Source organism: Microcaecilia unicolor, chromosome 9, assembly GCF_901765095.1.
Source record: "Microcaecilia unicolor chromosome 9, aMicUni1.1, whole genome shotgun sequence".
NCBI lineage: Eukaryota > Metazoa > Chordata > Amphibia > Gymnophiona > Siphonopidae > Microcaecilia > Microcaecilia unicolor.
In genome coordinates, this window is record NC_044039.1 from 165,669,280 (window position 1) to 165,687,429 (window position 18,150).

Sequence of the window (18,150 nt, forward strand, 5' to 3'; positions counted from 1 at the left end):
CATGTCTGCATCATGGCGTTTAAGTACCACCAAAATCTTGCTACGTTTTACAGGAGATGTAATCCCGGCCATATTCCAAGTAAGAATACGATTAGATGACACAGCCATGGCATTGCTATAACAGACAATCTATACTCTAAGTTGCTAACAGGAATCATGAGCCCAGGTGCCCAGCCCCCCATCTAGGTCCACATGCTCCATAAGTGCACACCCCAAGCCCCTGACAAGCAACGAAGCCTTGCAGTATATATTGACAATTTTGAATATAGTATCTTCAATCTGTCCCAACAAACCAGCCCACCAACCAGTCCCCCAACTCCTCCCAGCCCCCCTCCCAAAACCCACTGCCCATACTATCTCTGTTACTATCTGTTTCTTGTGTGGTGTATCTTTTGGATGCTTACCAGATACAGTTACCAGAATAATCAGATGACCGAAACTGGAGTAAACAGGCAAGGCAGCTGAAATGATATTGTTCTGTTAAGCGTTATCTGCGGAGGTGCTGGTGTCGTGTATTGAGTGAATAAGGTGTGCTAGAGCCCTTGAGGATGTGAAATCTTTGAAAGGACCAACATCAGATGTGCTATGGAGCGACCCATCCACTGCAGCAACATGTCACTTTGCACACATGGACGTTCTCATGCCTATTATAAAGCTCCCTGAAATGGGAGGCGGAACGAAATCCCACGTGTTGAACATGCCCGGAATTGAGTTCTCGGTCGTATGGTAAATACAACGGGGGGAAGATCGTAGTCCCGCAGCCCACGGAAGGTTCTCACGCATCCTCCAGCAGCTGGCGCACATCTGTCTCAGTTTTTCTTTGGAACTGGAAGCGCTGCCATAGTCTCCCGCTTAGTTGCCAGTTCTAGAGAAGTCCGGGCAGGTTGCCGATCCTGCCCCTGTATCCCGCCCTGTCTGCAGTGCACTTCCTCTTCTAAGTTACTCCCCGCTGCCCCGGGGGCGTGTTGGCTGAAGCCAGAGCCCTCGGAGAAGGCAGGCTGGGGGAGGTGGGGGTTGTTGCTGGCAGCTGGCTGCCGGTGCTACCCCTTGGCACCTTTCCAACCCACCACGCGGATCCATTCACCGAGTTCCCGCTGCAGACAGCGGCCGGGAGACTATGAGCCCTCCTTCCCGATCCCCGCTTTCCCCCCCTGCCAGCGCGCGATTGAGCCCCACCTGGGCACAGTGAAGTCTCCTAGGGAAAGTTTACCCCCCCCCCCCCCCCCTCCGATCGCTGCCAGCACCATGGCCACCCGGGTGCTGGCCCGGGCCAACCGCACCTACGGGGACACGTGCGTGAACGACAGCAGTCTGGAGTCGGGAGAGAGCCCGGTGATCAGCGCCGTCATGTTTTCGGCGGGGCTACTGGGCAACCTGCTGGCCCTGGTGCTGCTGGAGCATCGCCGTCGCTGCCGCCGTCGCCAGGTCACCCTGTTTCACGTGCTGGTGACCGGCTTGGTCATCACCGATCTGCTGGGCACCTGCCTGATTAGCCCGGTGGTGCTGGTGTCCTACGGCCGAAACCGAACCCTGCTGGCCCTGAGCGGCAGCCGCAGCGTTTGCCACTACTTCGCCTACACCATGACGTTCTTCAGCCTGGCCACCCTGCTGCTGCTCTTCGCCATGTCCCTGGAGCGCTGCCTGGCCATCGGTCAACCCTACTTTTACGAGCGCTTCGTGGGTCATCGGAGAGGACTGGTCACTTTCCCTTTCGTCTACACCTTCTGTTTCACCTTCTGCTCTTTCCCCGTCGTGGGGATCGGCGAATACGTGCAGTACTGTCCGGGCACCTGGTGCTTCATCAACATCAAACACGGGGACAAGGCTAACCCGGACACCGCCTTCCCTTTGCTTTATGCCACTTTGCTGCTGGCGCTCATCATGTCCGTGTTGTTTTGCAACGTGGTCGTTATGGTCAACCTGGTCCGGATGCACAGAAGGCAAAAGACCCGCAGACTCGCACCTTTGATGGGGAGCCGGAGGGACCGAGTGTCCATGTCGGAAGAGATTGACCACCTGATTCTCTTATCCCTGATGACCATCATTTTTGTCATTTGCTCTTTGCCTTTCACAGTAAGTATATTTTCCTAATGTTTCTAAACCTGGCCACGTTTGCAGATATTCCTTTTATCTATAAAAAGTCCTTAGCAATTCATTTTAACCACTTTTACTTATTTAGAATAGAGACTGCTCCCCCCCCCCCCCCCCCCGCTACTTCAGCTGTGTTAGATCTATAGATTTTGGGCTTCAGCTCAGGAGACTTCAGGGACCTTATGGGGCCATGTGAAACCTTAACCTTTGAACAGACTACGAATTGCACTTGAGTTAGATAAACAGGAAATATATTAACTTCCGACACACTCATTTTTTGGTCTTGTAAGTATGGCCCTGGCACAAGCAAACATGGTTTATTTCTAAAATGATGCTAAAGTAAAACGTAGATTTCTTTTGTATAGCTCTTTTTAGAAGGAATTTGTAACTGCTGGGTTACTTATTTGAATGGATCAGTCACTAATGCCCAGTGACAACGTTTATACTTATAGAACTTTCCCAACCAGTGTTGTAAAAACAAAAACAGGGCAATGTAATCAGAAGAAGTATAATAAACTACACAGAACAGTGGATTCAGGGAGCCAGGGGGAGGGGAGGGGGAGGCGGGGGTTTCTTTTCTTCGAGATGGTGTCAGCCCTGCTCTGGCTGTGCGGCTCCCAGGGAACCACAGAGGGAAGAGCAGATCAGGGAAGAAGCAGGCAGCAGAAATGACACGTGGAAGGTCCATTTCAGTGATCAGAACTGAGGCAGGTGATTCTGTGCCACTGGTCACAGCAGGACTGCAGAGTCACTGGCTCCTCACTATTAACAGGAGTCATGTCCGGGTGGAGGAGGCATTCTTCCTTACCAATGGCTCTTTTAACCAAGGACATTGACTCCCACAGGAAATCAGAAAATGGGAGGAGAGGAAAGAGAACAAGGCTGAGATGGGGAAGGGAAAAGGGGCTGAATAGGAGAAAAAGAAGGAGGCAGAAAGAGCTTGTGGGGTATTTTCTGGTACACGGTAGTGGAAGCAACCACCAGGCATGTACAGTGTTCCTGTCCAACAAAGTAAGATGAAAGAGTTAGCAGGAAAGGTCTGTAGGACTGGTTGGGAGCACCATTACTCTGTCTGTAGCAATTCCTGCAGGTATGGTGCACTAGTGTTTTCCTCATCAAAAACCAAGCGAACTCTGGTCCTGGGGAACTGAGTTCGATTCCCACTTCAGGCACAGGCAGCTCCTTGTGACTCTGGGCAAGTCACTTAACCCTCCACTGCCCCATGTGAGCCGCATTGAGCCTGCCATGAGTGGGAAAGCGCAGGGTACAAATGTAACAAAAATAAAATAGATACTATTGGAGATTCTACATGGAATGTTGCTACTATTGGAGATTCTACATGGAATGTTGCTATTCCACTAGCAACATTCCATGTAGAAGGCTGCGCAGGCCTGCGCAGCCACATTGGTGATCTGCAAGGGCCGACTTCTACATGGAATGTTGCTAGTGGTTAGGGTGGTGGACTTTGGTCCTGAGGAACTGAGTTCGATTCCCACTTCAGGCACAGGCAGCTCCTTGTGACTCTGGGCAAGTCACTTAACCCTCCATTGCCCCATGTAAGCCGCATTGAGCCTGCCATGAGTGGGAAAGCGCGGGGTACAAATGTGTAACAAAAAAATAAAATAACACCGGTGAAACCCCTTCTCCCTGCCCTGCAGAGATTCCCAGGTTTGCTGTCAAGCCGGGGGAAGTGGTGCTGCCACCGGTGACTCCTGACAGGTCCAGGAAGAATAAAGAGGGTCCTTGACATTAGTTAGATGCCCAAATGATCCTTGACAAAAAAAAAGGTGGGGGGGGGGGGGGGGGAGTATAAGCACAGAGCTTCAAGACCAACAACTATAGCACTCAGTGATGTTCTATGAATTTCCACAAAACAGGAAAAGGCAAACAAGCAAGCAAAAAAAAAATTTGTGACAATCTAGGGAGGGGCTCTGATGCCACAGAAGTTCCAGCAAAATAACTTTATTCAAAGACTTTAGGCGCTCTTCAGTTTCACAGATAAAGCGCTATACAGCAATTTAAGCCTTTCATAAGCTACCCAGTGTTGATTTAACTCTTCTTAATGGCTGTATGTAAACAGTTTTTTAACCCCTGAGGCAGAAATTTGAACCAAATCATAGCTGTGTCGGGTCATCATATTTCATTTAGATCACACCAGTGTCTGTGTATGCTGTGGCTTGCATGGTTGTGCTTGTGTTTCCCCTTTCCCCAGTAACTCAGAAATTGCTTCAGGAAGGGGTATTACATTTTGGAAGTGTATTAGGAATTAAGTGGGGATGTGACAATTGCTTAGGGTGGTGTATGACAGAGAAATGCATGTGCAGGACACTGAATGGAAAATTATGTGGACACCAGAGGAGGGGGCAGAGAGAGAGAGAGAGAGAGAGAGAGAGCAGCTGGCTGAATATAAAGGAAAGGGGATGGGACTTGATATACTGTCTTTCTGTGGTTACAATCAAAGCAGTTTACATATTATATACAGGTACTTATTTTGTACCTCTGGCAATGGAGGGTTAAGTGCCCAGAGTCACAAGGAGCTGCAGTGGGAACTGACCCATTTCCCTAGGATCAAAGTCCTGTGCCCTAACCACTGGGCTACTCCTCCATTTACAATGTATGCACTTATGGAGGGTATGGGGACAGACTTAAAAATCTGAATCTGTATACTCTGAATGAAAAGGTGGAGAGGGGAAATATGATAGAGACATTTAAATACCTCAGCGGCACAAATTTAGAGGAGGCACGTCTCTTTCAATTGAAAGGAAGAGAATAGGATAAAGATAATAGGAGACAGACTTAAGAATAATCTAAGGAAATACTTCTTTACAGAAAGGGTGAGAAATGCATGGAACAACCTCCCAGTGAAGGAAGTGGAGACAAGCATATAGGATCTCTTAGTGGATGGTATGGACGAGCAGACTTTATGAGCGATATAGTTTTTATCTGCTGTCATTTTCTCTGCTTCTATGTAGTTTTCTAAATAAGGGGTCATTTTACTAAGGTGCGCTAATGATTAGCATGCACTAAATGATAAGATGCTCATTATATTCCTATACCACTAATTAAATAGTCCCTAACACCTAGTGTTTAAATCATTTTTAACTATAACCAATATTTTTCAAAGTATCTTTTTTCGGGGATATTCAGAATTTTTAACAGCGCAACCATCCAATCATTTTTCAATATAGTGATGGTGCTGTTTAACTCGTCATAATTCCACCCGTTTTCTTATTACTGTTTAATTAACCAAATCTAAAAGTCTTTATATAGTAAGTTCAAACTTCTCAAATGATGAACTGCAAATCAAATAAATCAAATAAATCAAATAAATATAAATATAACTTAGCTTTTAAATAGCTGTATGTAACATTGATTCTCCAACTTCAAACCTCCGCCAACTTGGCCAGGTTTCGAATTTTCTTCATCAGGGAAGAGGTTTGCATCTTAGATATTTTTTTTTTTTTTTTTTTTTTTTATTTTGATGCCGAAACAATATCTAAGATGCAAACCTCTTCCCTGATGAAGAAAATTCGAAACCTGGCCAAGTTGGCGGAGGTTTGAAGTTGGAGAATCAATGTTACATACAGCTATTTAAAAGCTAAGTTATATTTATATTTATTTGATTTATTTGATTTATTTGATTTGCAGTTCATCATTTGAGAAGTTTGAACTTACTATATAAAGACTTTTAGATTTGGTTAATTAAACAGTAATAAGAAAACGGGTGGAATTATGACGAGTTAAACAGCACCATCACTATATTGAAAAATGATTGGATGGTTGCGCTGTTAAAAATTCTGAATATCCCCGAAAAAAGATACTTTGAAAAATATTGGTTATAGTTAAAAATGATTTAAACACTAGGTGTTAGGGACTATTTAATTAGTGGATTATGTTTTAATCCCCACACCATGTAAATCGTGGTCTCCTTAAATTACATTATATTCCTATGGCATCTTATTTAGCATGCGCTAAATCTGCTAGCAAACCTTCGTAAAAGGACCCCTAATTTGTGTGAGTGAAGCAACGTTTTACTTGTGGAAGAACACTTTAATAAAATTGTATGTCTGATATGCATGTAAAGATACACAGATCCATTTGCCCAGACTGAACAGTGATGTTCTTGGGGCAATACTGGAGAGGAGTTTTTATTTACATTATTGCGTCCATACTTTTGAAAATGTGTTCATGTGCATAAAATTATTCCAGAAAACTGATGTGTGCCAAAGAGCACATGTATTCCTTGAGGTAATTTTCAAAGAGGAAGAATGCCGTTTTGCTGACGCCCACACAGAGCAGAGTATGTGCGCCATGTTATACAATGACTCCTGGGAGGATCAATTTCAGAACAGATTGCCTACAAATATTTCAAAAAAGCACCTATTTTATGCCTATCTTATAACTGCAAAAAAATAAACACTGCTGAAATAGCAGCCAAAAAAGTATTTCTCTAGTCTAAATACGTAAAAGTGGTTATAATTAATTGCTGAGGATGTATGAGGATGTTATAATGCCGTTGTATCGCTCCATGGTGCGACCGCACCTTGAGTATTGTGTTCAATTCTGGTCGCCACATCTCAAGAAAGATATAGTAGAATTGGAAAAGGTGCAGCGAAGGGCAACTAAAGTGATAGCGGGGATGGGACGACTTCCCTATGAAGAAAGACAAAGGAGGCTAGGGCTTTTCAGCTTGGAGAAGAGACGGCTGAGGGGAGACATGATAGAGGTATATAAAATATTGAGTGGAGTGGAACAGGTGGATGTGAAGCGTCTGTTCACGCTTTCCAAAAATACTAGGGCTAGGGGGCATGCGATGAAACTACAGTGTAGTAAATTTAAAACAAATGGTAGAAAAATTTTCTTCACCCAACGTATAATTAAACTCTGGAATTCGTTGCCGGAGAAAGTGGTGAAGGCGGTTCGCTTAGCAGAGTTTAAAAAGGGTTGGACGATTTCCTAAAGGACAAGTCCATAAACCGCTACTAAATGGACTTGGGAAAAATCCACAATTCCAGGAATAACATGTATAGAATGTTTGTACGTTTGGGAAGCTTGCCAGGTGCCCTTGGCCTGGATTAGCCGCTGTCATGGACAGGATGCTGGGCTCAATGGACCCTTGGTCTTTTCCCAGTATGGCATTACTTATGTACTTATGACTTTTTATAGCTGCTAAAATGAATATCAATGAACATTTTCAGTCACCCAAAGTAACTCCATCACCAGATCTAATCATTGGTCCAAAATCTGTACATGTGTAAAAGGTACACTTTAACACAGCTCCCCAAGGCAGGGTTTGTAGAACTGAATGGATGGAGTGATTTCAAGATACCAGATCAGATGAGGGGTCTTTTTCTCTGTAATTTTATGTTACAGGGTAGAACCAGTTCAAAAATGGTTCTACGATGCAAACAAAAGCCATTTTTGAATTGGCCTACTAAAGTGGATTCTGCTGTATTCAGTGGCTCCGGTGAGTAGGATTAGTCCTGGCTGACGACTTTCCTTCCTTCACAAAGCGTTTTTTTTTTTTAGTCTTTCAACAAATTCCCTATCTTAATATTGCACTTAAACCCCTTTGCATATCATCTCTGTATTTGTAACCTTATTTACATAGCTTTCTAAGTGCAGGCTGTCCCACTGATTACTAACTGATTAGAGATGCTTGCTCCTGAGGGTAATAATTGTTGAAATAGCCAGTGGCCAGAGTCACATCAGCAGGTTTGAACATTTATTTTCCCCATGACGGAAACAGATAATAGTAGCCATTACCTTCGGTAGAGGAAACAGAGAAAGTTCACATTAGTAGAGCATGCTTTTTTCATCCTGGCATATTGTAGAAAAGGAGATAACGGCTGCATTAATTTAAAAAGCGGAATGTATGCCAACAGGGGAAAGGCATTGTATGAGGTCTGGTGGGGTGAGGTGAGGTGTCTTTCAATATTGTTCCACATTCAGATCAGAACCTGGTCCTCATTTTCACCCATATTGAGATTTGCAAAGACTCTTCTCCATCTTGATACATTTTTTTTAGATTAGAGAACAGGTTCTGTCTATCTTGCGAACAGTTTCTGCATCAGTCTGTTTTTTAAACTGCATAATTACCCTTAACCTTTTAAGCATAACGAGAGCATGTGCAGGGCGTTTCCTCTGCTCGGTTCCAGATGTTGGTGATGGCAGGAAGGCCACACCACATATTTGAAAAGGGTTAATGATGATCATTCATATTCTAATCAAGTTCATAATACATAATGAATTGGTTTTAATAAAAAATGCTACTGTATACTGAGCCCCTACGTCTTGCCCCATCCTTGGCCACCTTTAAATCTAGACTGAAAGCCCACCTCTTTAACATTGCTTTTGACTCGTAACCACTTGTAACCACTCGCCTCCACCTACCCTCCTCTCCTCCTTCCTGTACACATTAATTGATTTGATTTGCTTACTTTATTTTTTGTCTATTAGATTGTAAGCTCTTTGAGCAGGGACTGTCTTTCTTCTATGTTTGTGTAGCGCTGCGTACACCTTGTAGCGCTATAGAAATGCTAAATAGTAGTAGTATTATATGTTAATATACAATAAATGCACATTATTTATCACTTTGAGACCTAATTGCTAATAACAGGGCCTTTTTACTAAACCACACTAAGTGCTTGTCATGCTTAATGCAGAAAAAAGGCTTTTTGTAGTGATTTCCCTGTCAGCGTGTGCTAATTATGCACTTTTTTCTTTCTATTTTTCTGGGAGGGGGTATGTCCACTGTTCCCTCTAAGCTGAGTGGGGATCCTCTACCTATAGTCCTGCCAGTTAGGGGTGTTGTTTTCTATCACATTTATTTATTTATTTATTTATTTATTTATTTATTGCATTTGTATCCCACATTTTCCCACACATTTGCAGGCTCAATGTGGCTTACATTGCTCCGTCGTGGTATCACCATGACTGAATAACATATACAATTAGTAAGTACATAAGAAACATGGGCAATAATAGTGTATAAAAGTAACATGTTTAGAGAGAACATTCATGGAATAACAGATGAGGCGGTACTGTACTAAAGTTCAGATGATGGATCATTATGGTATGTTCTATTAAAGAGGTGGGTCTTCAAGGATTTCCGAAAGTTGATTAGGTCATGCATTTTTTTCATAGCAGTTGATAGTGCATTCCATGGCTTTGTGCCTATGTAAGAAAATTGCTCTTCGCCTCCACTTTTTTGCCTTGTGAGTCCTTGTTACTGGAATGCTCTGCCATCAGCATTAAAGGAGACTACTGACCACACCCTGTTCAAGAAACTCCTCAAGACTTATCTATGTGATAGAACTTATTCCGCTGTATTTCCAATGGTGAAGGACAAGGCATCTCTGGAGCACTCCAGGGAATCTTCCTGTCTCTAGTGATTGAAAATACAATATTGTAGCAGCACCCCCCAGTGGCAGCAATGCAGTTGGATGACTCCCACTCAATGTAGAGGGAATAGTGGGTGTGTCATGGGCGGGGAATGGGCATAGAAGCATTATCCACCTACCGCATTCACATTAGTTTGTGCCAACTGGCTAACATGGAGTTAACGCAGGAGCACGTAGTGACTCCTAAACAGGAGGCGATAAGTGCTCCCACATTAAGGGGTCCTTTTACCAAGCTGCAGTAAAAAGGGTCTTGCGGTAGTGGTGGGGGCCATTTTTCCCGCACGCCGGGGCCATTTTACCCGGAGTAGTTAAAAAGCCCCTAAAAATGGCCATGCAGTAAGATTACTCTTACTTTGTGGTGATGTGGTGGGGAGCACTTACCACCACCCACTGAGGTAGTGGTAAGGGATCCCATGGAATAAGTCAAACATAAGCAATAAACAATTACAACAGTAAAAATATTCAAACAATACAAAGTATGGCACAGTATGCTACATTGGGCTTCAGCTTTCAAACTTAATAAAGATCTGGGTTTTCTAGCCCATTATAGACCATAAAATTGTACTGCTTTGTCACCCTCCTGTCTCCATGCATATCTCCCTGTCCCTCATCCACCCGACTCTTCCTGTCTCTCACCTATCCACCCCCATCCTGTTAGACTGTCACTGGAATGCTTTGATGTTTCACATATATACTGTCATCTACCAACATTTGCTTATTTCCGATCTGACGAAGATGGGCAACCATCGAAAGCTAATCAAGAAATGTATTAAGTTATGTCCAATAAAAAAGGTATCATCTTATTTTCTTTTCCATGTTTTATTTTGTTTCATTTCTATTGATTAACTTTCAAATTGAAACTAAATAGGAAAAAAACTCACTGCTTGATACTTACATCAACTTATAACATAGATCGTTTTACATCTATCAATGCTATGAGAACAACTCTTCATATAGCGGACAACCTAAAGATACTAGGAATCACCATTGATCGTGAATTATCCTTCAACAAACAGGTAACAAACACTTCAAAGAAAATGTTTCAAACAATGTGATAAAAAATGATTTTCCATGGGAAGTCTTCTGCTCCCTCGACCAATCCATGGTCCTTGGCCATGCAGATTATTTGCAAGGAACAGACTTTAAAGAAACTACAAACTGCACAAAATACAGCAGCAAGACTTATCTTTGGCAAAAACTGTTTCGAAAGCGCAAGATCTCTACTCCAAAACCTACACTGGCTACTCATCAAAGCATGCATATCCTTCAAGATCTGTACATCGGCCTTCAGAATAATCTTCGGCCTCTTCCCAGCCTACGTGTCTGACATAATAACTCTACTACCACGCAACGCAATAAAGAAAGTGAGAACATACCTAACCCTCCACTTCCCCAATTCTCAAGGCCTGAAATACAAAAGCACATATACAACAAGCTTCTCCTACGTCTGTACCAAAATCTGGAACTCCTTACCAAAGAACATAAAACTCATATCCAACTATCTACAATTCAGAAAACACCTGAAAGCACACCTATTCAAATCATTCCTTTCCAACCACATCACCTAGCACGACAGCATTCAGGACACCATTCCTTACCCTCAAACTTGAATGCTCTAACTGGACTATTCTGACAAAAATATTGTTCACACCACATTGCCTCTAATATGTAAATTGTTTTCTACTAAGCTAATTGTAAACCACATTGAACCTACCACCAGGTTGGAAAATGTGGGGTATAAATGCAATAAATAAATAAAAATAAATGAATTATAATGACACCACAATACGCAATAAAACATTTTAATAGACAGCACAGGGTGTAAGCAAAGATGGAACATATAGATAGATAAGATAGAGTAACAGGAGTAAGAAAATAAGTACTAATTTAAAGAAAGTTGCAAATGAGGTCAGAAAGGTGCTTGACTATTAATGACCTGTGACAAACAAACAAAAAAAAAAACCACCAGTGCCCTTCCTCATCTATGGAACAAGGAAGACATTGCTGAGTAAAATTTAAGCTCCTCTTATTGACTTATAAGTGCATTCACTCTGCAGCCCCTCACTACCTCTCCACCCTCATCTCTCCCTACACTCCTTCCCAGGAACTCTGTTCACTAGGCAAATCTCTCCTAATTGCACCCTTCTCCTTCATCGCTAACTCCAGACTCCGTTCCTTTTGTCTCGCCGCACCTTATGCCTGGAATGGGCTTCCTGAGCCGTTACGTCTAGCTCCATCCCTGGCCGCCTTCAAATCCGGGCTAGAGGCCTACCTATTTGTTGCTGCTTTTGACTCCTAACTTGTCACTTGCTCGTAACCTTTATCTTGCCTTCCTCTCTTCAATAGTCCCTTTCCCTATGTGTCCTTCTGTCTGTCCTACCCTTATTGGTCCTGTCTGTCTGTCCTGATTTAGATTGTAAGCTCCTTTGAGCAGGGACTGTCTTTTCTTCATGTTCAATTGTAAAGCGCTGCGTACGACTGGTAGCGCTATAGAAATGATTTATAGTAGTAGTAGTAGTAGTAGAGTTCTTGTCCCAGAGGGACCAGTCTATGACAGAAACACCTTGTGCTGCTGCTTCACCCTCGTGCATTTCCCACACCATCAGAAAGTGATATGATAGGTGAATATTATTTGCTAGTTCAGAATCTGTTGCAAGTCATTATGCTCACATTTACCTGCAAGCAACTTGAGACTGTGCTGTAATAGGCAGGGGCGGCCCGACCATTAGGCCACCTGAGGCGGGGGCTTCAGGGGCACTCTTTCAGGAGTGGCTTCTTCCCCCTTCCTTCCTCCACCCTGTTCCCTGATTTGACCTTCTTTTTACATTTTTTAAAAGCCAGCGGCGGCGATTCCCGTATGCTGTCCTGCCACTCAGAGGCAGCCACAGTACAGAAGAGGCCAGTGGCAGGGCAGTGTATGGACATCAGACGCACAGAAGACCTGCAGAGTACAGCAAAGATCAGCTGAGAGGAGCGCGTCTGTGTGAGCTGCGCACGCCGGAGTCAAAAGACATCACTTCTGCTGGCGGGGGTTCGGGTGGAAGGGGCCCGGCCCGGTGGTGGAGGCGGGTGGGACTGTGGCGCCGGGCCCCCCTCAGGGGGGGCGGCGACAGCCTTGGGGGTGGCCTTGTCCCAGGCTCGGCCCAGTCTCTCGGCGGCCCTGCAGCCCACCCAGGCCCACCTGTGGCTACGCCACTGGAAGGAGGATGGGAATGATTTGAGGGGTAGAGGAGAAATGGAAGGGCTTCCATTATCCCTATGAGGAGTAGAGCTTTTAAAGGAGGTTGCAGCTTATAAATTATAATTAAGAGAGGGCCACATGGGAGTTTTTTTGAGAGAGGAATTTGGTATAGTGCAGAGTAGATGCTTCTGTGCTGAGGGAGGGGAGTCATCCCGTATTCCAGCAGGCAGTAATGCTGGACTTTATTGCCATTGGTAATACCCATGTTTCTAGGCCACAGGTCACGGTAGCCACTAAACTATGGCCCTCAATTTTCATTGTCTAGCAAACACTGAAATGCCTGAAGTGCATTAAAAATACATTTTAGCACAGTTTGCTAAACAGACCCCTGAAATAACAACTTTGCAAATGCGACCACAAGTTTTTTTGTCCTAAAACTTTAGAGAAAATATTTTCAAATTAAGAACTACCTTAAAACTAACACAATTCTGGGAAGAAAAAAAAAGATTAAACCCAGCACTCAGAAGATTATAGAAGTTAAAGCCAACACTTAGCATTCTAAGCAGTGGCCTTGATATCTTAATTATTGATATCAAAAGTACCTTTCTGTTCCTTTAAAGAAAGAAAAGCCATTTCACACCAGTCAGTTCTTCAGAGATACCCTAGATTAACACAAATGCAGAATACAAATTTACTTAACCCCCCCCCCCAAAAAAAACAAAAAACAGCTGAGAAAATGTTTAAAACCCAAATACCACCCTATAACCAGAAAGAGTGCAGAGACAGAATGAGCCATTCCTGATAAGGGATCTGTGGGTGTGAGTATTTACCTTCTGGGAAGCCATCTTCAAACGGGGGGAAAAGGGAGGTTTGGGTTAAACTGAAATTCCGTTTATGTAAAATTCGGCAGTTATTTTAAAAACCAGTTAAAAGAAATAGGCTAAAGTACTAAGGTTTTCTGTTAGTATTTGTGACCCACTGAGCAAAAAGGTACCAACAGTGACTTATTGATACTACAAGATAGAAGGATATCAACTTCATAATCTGCAAAATGTCAGCCTCAGGTATGGACTAATTACATGTTGAAAAAGTGAGAAACGCTTATTAATTAAAAAAAAACATAATTAACCCCAGAATCTCATACCCCACTTTAGGTACCTGTAGTTTTTAGGCTGTAGAATATGAAAAAACATCAAGATTGTGAAAAAAATTGCATCATCCTGTTCTACTGACCCTATAGTATTTATTTATTTTGTTACATTTGTACCCTGCGCTTTCCCACTCATGGCAGGCTCAATGCGGCTTACATGGGGCAATGGAGGGTTAAGTGACTTGCCCAGAGTCACAAGGAGCTGCCTGTGCCTGAAGTGGGAATCGAACTCAGTTCCTCAGGACCAGAGTCCACCACCCTAACCACTAGGCCACTCCTCCACTCAAAACTTTCAAAAATGAAAGTTGCCCCTCCAAACTTTTATAGCCTTTAGCTCTATTATTTGTAACCCCAGCGGGTCAGATTTGATTCCCACCTACCCCAGAGTCAGTCTACGATTTAAAGATTTTAAAGCCAATTATGAGGAAAAGAGGGACGTTCTTCACCATTAGGTTCAATTGGGTATTTTTGTCAGCAAGTTATTAACCCATAGTAATAAATTAATTCCAGGAACTCACAGTCCATCCTGAAACACACACAAAAATAAATAACAAAATATACCTTATAAACTTAGGAAAGTTTATATTAAGTATCCCTAGTTAAACATGCTTAGGCCCTAGGTAGAAATTTGGAGGGGGCCGAAAAGCCTAGCAGCAGGCTGCTTATCTTTCAACTTTGGGCAGGCTTAGGGGCCCTTTGTGGAATGGGGATCCAGAGCAATTGTCCAGGTTGCACCCTCCTAACGCCAGCCCCAACCACTTCCTTAGAAACTTTCAATAAATGACTCATGGGTAGCAAGATGCAGACAGCAGTCCAGCAGTGAGAGGGGTGCTATCCAGTCTTTTGTGCCGATGGGGAGTGGTTGTATTGTACTTATTTATATGTTAGGATTTATTTACTTCCTATATGAAGAAATTCACTCAAGATGGTGTACAACAAGAGTAAGATGAACATAGACAATAGGCAGGTATAGCAGTAAACATATTTGAACAACACCTCACATTATGGCATGCCGTAGTATGTTAGTTACAGTGTCAACACAATACACATTAAAATCTCTTAATAGACAGCATACCCCCCCCCCCCCCCCCCCCCCCGATATTCAGCCAGTGGTTGTCAGTGCTTTTGCTGTCCACTGCCAGTGTTATATCCAGATATTCAGTGCCGGGCCATTTCCGGTGACCAGCATTGAATATCCTGTTTCATTTTTGACTGCAGCACCATAACCGGTTAAGCTAATATTCAGCACTAACCAGTTAAGGGGTCCTTTTACAAAGGCGCGTTAGCACTTTTGGTGCATGCTTAGCGGCGTACCAAGGTGGGGGCGGTCCAGGTGCACGTTGGAGGAGGAGTGCAGGGAGCAGCTGCATGGCTCTCGGTTCCACCGGTTCCCTGCTCCCTCTGCTTTTACTTCCTGTTCCGGGGCAGAGGGAGCAGGGAACCTGCGGAGCCGACAGCTGCGCAGCTGCTCCCAGCACCCAAGCAGATAAGGTAAGAAGAATGCACTGGAGGGGGGTGACTTGGAGGTGATGCGCCTGGGGGGGACAGTAATTGCTTGTTAATTGGCAATTATCGACACTGATTGGTTTGTTAACCAATTAGTTTATGTACATTGTTATAGAATACGCATCAATTTCCACGTCAAAATCTCAGCTCGATATATAGAATCTCAGGGTATACGTTAAAGAGGGCATTGAGTCAAACAGAATAAAAGTTCTGCAGGGAACGTAATGCGCCATGGAATCTTTATGGACAGAAACTCCATGTGTGAAAGGAAAGAGGAGAACAGTTATAGGATTTACTAAGTTTGAATTACATTGTGCGTAGGAGGGTGTTTTGATTGCACTGTACTTCAGTCTGCCTGGCTACAGTGAACAGACAGATCATGACATGTCAACAGAAATTAAGAAAGCTATGAAATTTGCCAAAACTCTAAGGATTTCCATTACCTCAGTATTGACTTGATGAATTTCAAGTCAGGACATGCTCGAGAGGTAAAGTTCCTAGACGCATTAAATGACTGCTTTATCAAGCATCTGCTTCAGGAACTGGCAAGAAAGGGAGCTACTTTAGACCTAGTCCTTAGTGAAATGCAAGATTTAGAAGGGAAGTTATCAAGCTGTATTAGGGCAATAACCCGTGTTATTAGCCCCTTACCCTGAGATTCTATATATCGTGCCAAGATTTCCATGCGGAAATTGAAATATATTCCATAATGTGCATAAGCTAATTGGTTAACATGCTAATCAGTGCTGATAATTGTACATTAATAACCAATTATCAGCACTAATTGGTATTCTATAATGTGGTGCGTGTAAATTCTAAGTAGCATAGTTGAAAAGGGGATGTAGCCATAGGTGGAGATTGGGCAGGTTGTTGGATCATTGCTATAGAATAAACCCAGTCCACACCTAATTTAGGCATCGAAATTTACACCAGGTGTAATTAGCCGTGACTAAATATTGTAGCATGGACCGGCGCTCAGCATATTCTATAAACTGCACGGAAATTTAGGCTTATTCTATAAACTATGCCTAAATTAAGTCATGCTTAACAGAATATGCTTAAGCGAATTTCATTTTGGCGCCAAATCTTTAGGCATGATATAGATTCTAGTCCTGAATGTGACTTAAAGGGCACTAACACAGGTTGTCTCACCTTAACCCAGCAATATTGAAAGTCACCGTGGGTTACATAGTAATAGCTGGAGCACATGCAAATGTATGTAAAGCAGCTCATTGCTATGTAAAAAATAGCAAATAACCCCAGCCAAAAGCTGGGATTATTTTACAACCCCAGAACTTTAGGCTATCAAGCGAAACAGAATTGGGGAGGTTTTGGTTGGGGCAGTTGGATTCGGCAGTGGTCTTAATAAGGGGAGGGGGTCAAGATAGGGGGCTTTTGATTGAGGAGTCAGGATCAAGGGGGGGCTCTTGTTCAGGGGGGGGTTGGGATCAGGGGGCCCTAGAAGTCACAGCTAAGAGCATTGGGCCGCAGTTTGGCAGCTCAAATGTCCTGGGCATCTAGAATAACACAAGTAGCGTTATTCATTTACCAAAGCAGAACTGTTAAACCTTAGGTTGGTGACTCCAGTGGTAAATCAAGGTGTGGTAAAAACTTGCCTTTTACCGCACCTTGATAACTTCCCCCTTAATGTGAGAAGAAACAGTGTTGGGTCCACTTGGCAATAGTGATCATAACATGATAAAATTTGACTTAATAAATGAAGAGAGAGCACTAAAGAAATCTATTGTGCTAGCATTTAACTTTCAAAAGGGAGACTGATAAAGGGGCCCTTTACTAAGATTAGCACACGCTAAATGCTGCACATCCTGTTTTATACCTATGAGCCATGTGACACTTAGCGCACACTAATGTCTGTTAGAGAGCATTAAGCTTTAGTAAAAGGGCCTCAAATATGAGGAAAATGGTTAAAAAAGCTCTTAAAGGAGCAGCTGCAAAGGTTGAGAGTTCTACGTCAGGCATGACCATTCTTTAAAAATAGAAGAGCCAGACAGTGGAGAACAAACAACAACAAAAGAAACGTGCAGTGTGCAATCACATTAAAAGGTTCTTTATTCAATCAACCAGGGACCCAAGACGAGCCATGTTTCGGCCTAATGGCCTGCATCAGGGACTTACCTGGCTGCAATCGGGCACGTGCTGAAAAAAATATATAAAAGCTACTAGAGTCTACCTGTGAGAATGAATACAGTCTCACTGCTTTTCTTCCTTCGAAGTCCACTCCATCCATCTCCTATCCAAGCTACTTGAATGTGCTGTTCACCACCATTGTCTTGACTTTATTTCAAATCAAGCTATTCTTGATCCGCTTCAATCTGACTTTCACCCACTTTATTCAACTGAAACAGCCCTTGCTAAAGTCTCCAATGATCTGTTCCTGGCCAGATCCAAAGGTCTGTATTCTATCCTCCATCATCTTTCTTGATCTATCTGCTGCTTTTGACACCGTTGATCACAGCCTACTCCTTGATACGCTGTCCTCACTTGGATTTCAGGACTTTGTTATTTCCTGGTTTTCTTCTTATCTCTCATTACACTTTTAGCGTATGCTCTGGTGGATCCTCCTCCAATTCTATCCCACTATCAGTTGGTGTACCTCAAGGCTCTGTATTGGGACCTCTTCTTTTCTCCATCTATACTTCTTCCCTTGGTGCTCTGATGTCATCCCATGGTTCTCAGTATCACCTTTATGCTGATGACTCCCAGATCTACCTCTCCACACCAGAAATTTCAGCAGGAATCCAAGACCAAGTATCAGCCTGCCTGTCTGACATTGCTGCCTGGATGCCTCACCACCATCT

General features: G+C 43.3%; 1 protein-coding gene across 1 annotated transcript in view; it reads left to right on the plus strand.

Annotated features, from left to right (window-relative positions):
• The first annotated feature begins 986 nt into the window (after nt 1-986).
• The window catches only part of LOC115478135 (prostaglandin E2 receptor EP2 subtype-like), a 32,334-nt gene continuing 15,170 nt past the window's right edge, over nt 987-18,150 (plus strand). Inside the window, exon 1 of the mRNA XM_030215381.1 lies at nt 987-2,073. Within this exon, the coding sequence (XP_030071241.1) occupies nt 1,246-2,073 (828 nt within the window). The 5' untranslated portion in view covers nt 987-1,245. The remainder of the gene's footprint in view (nt 2,074-18,150) is intronic.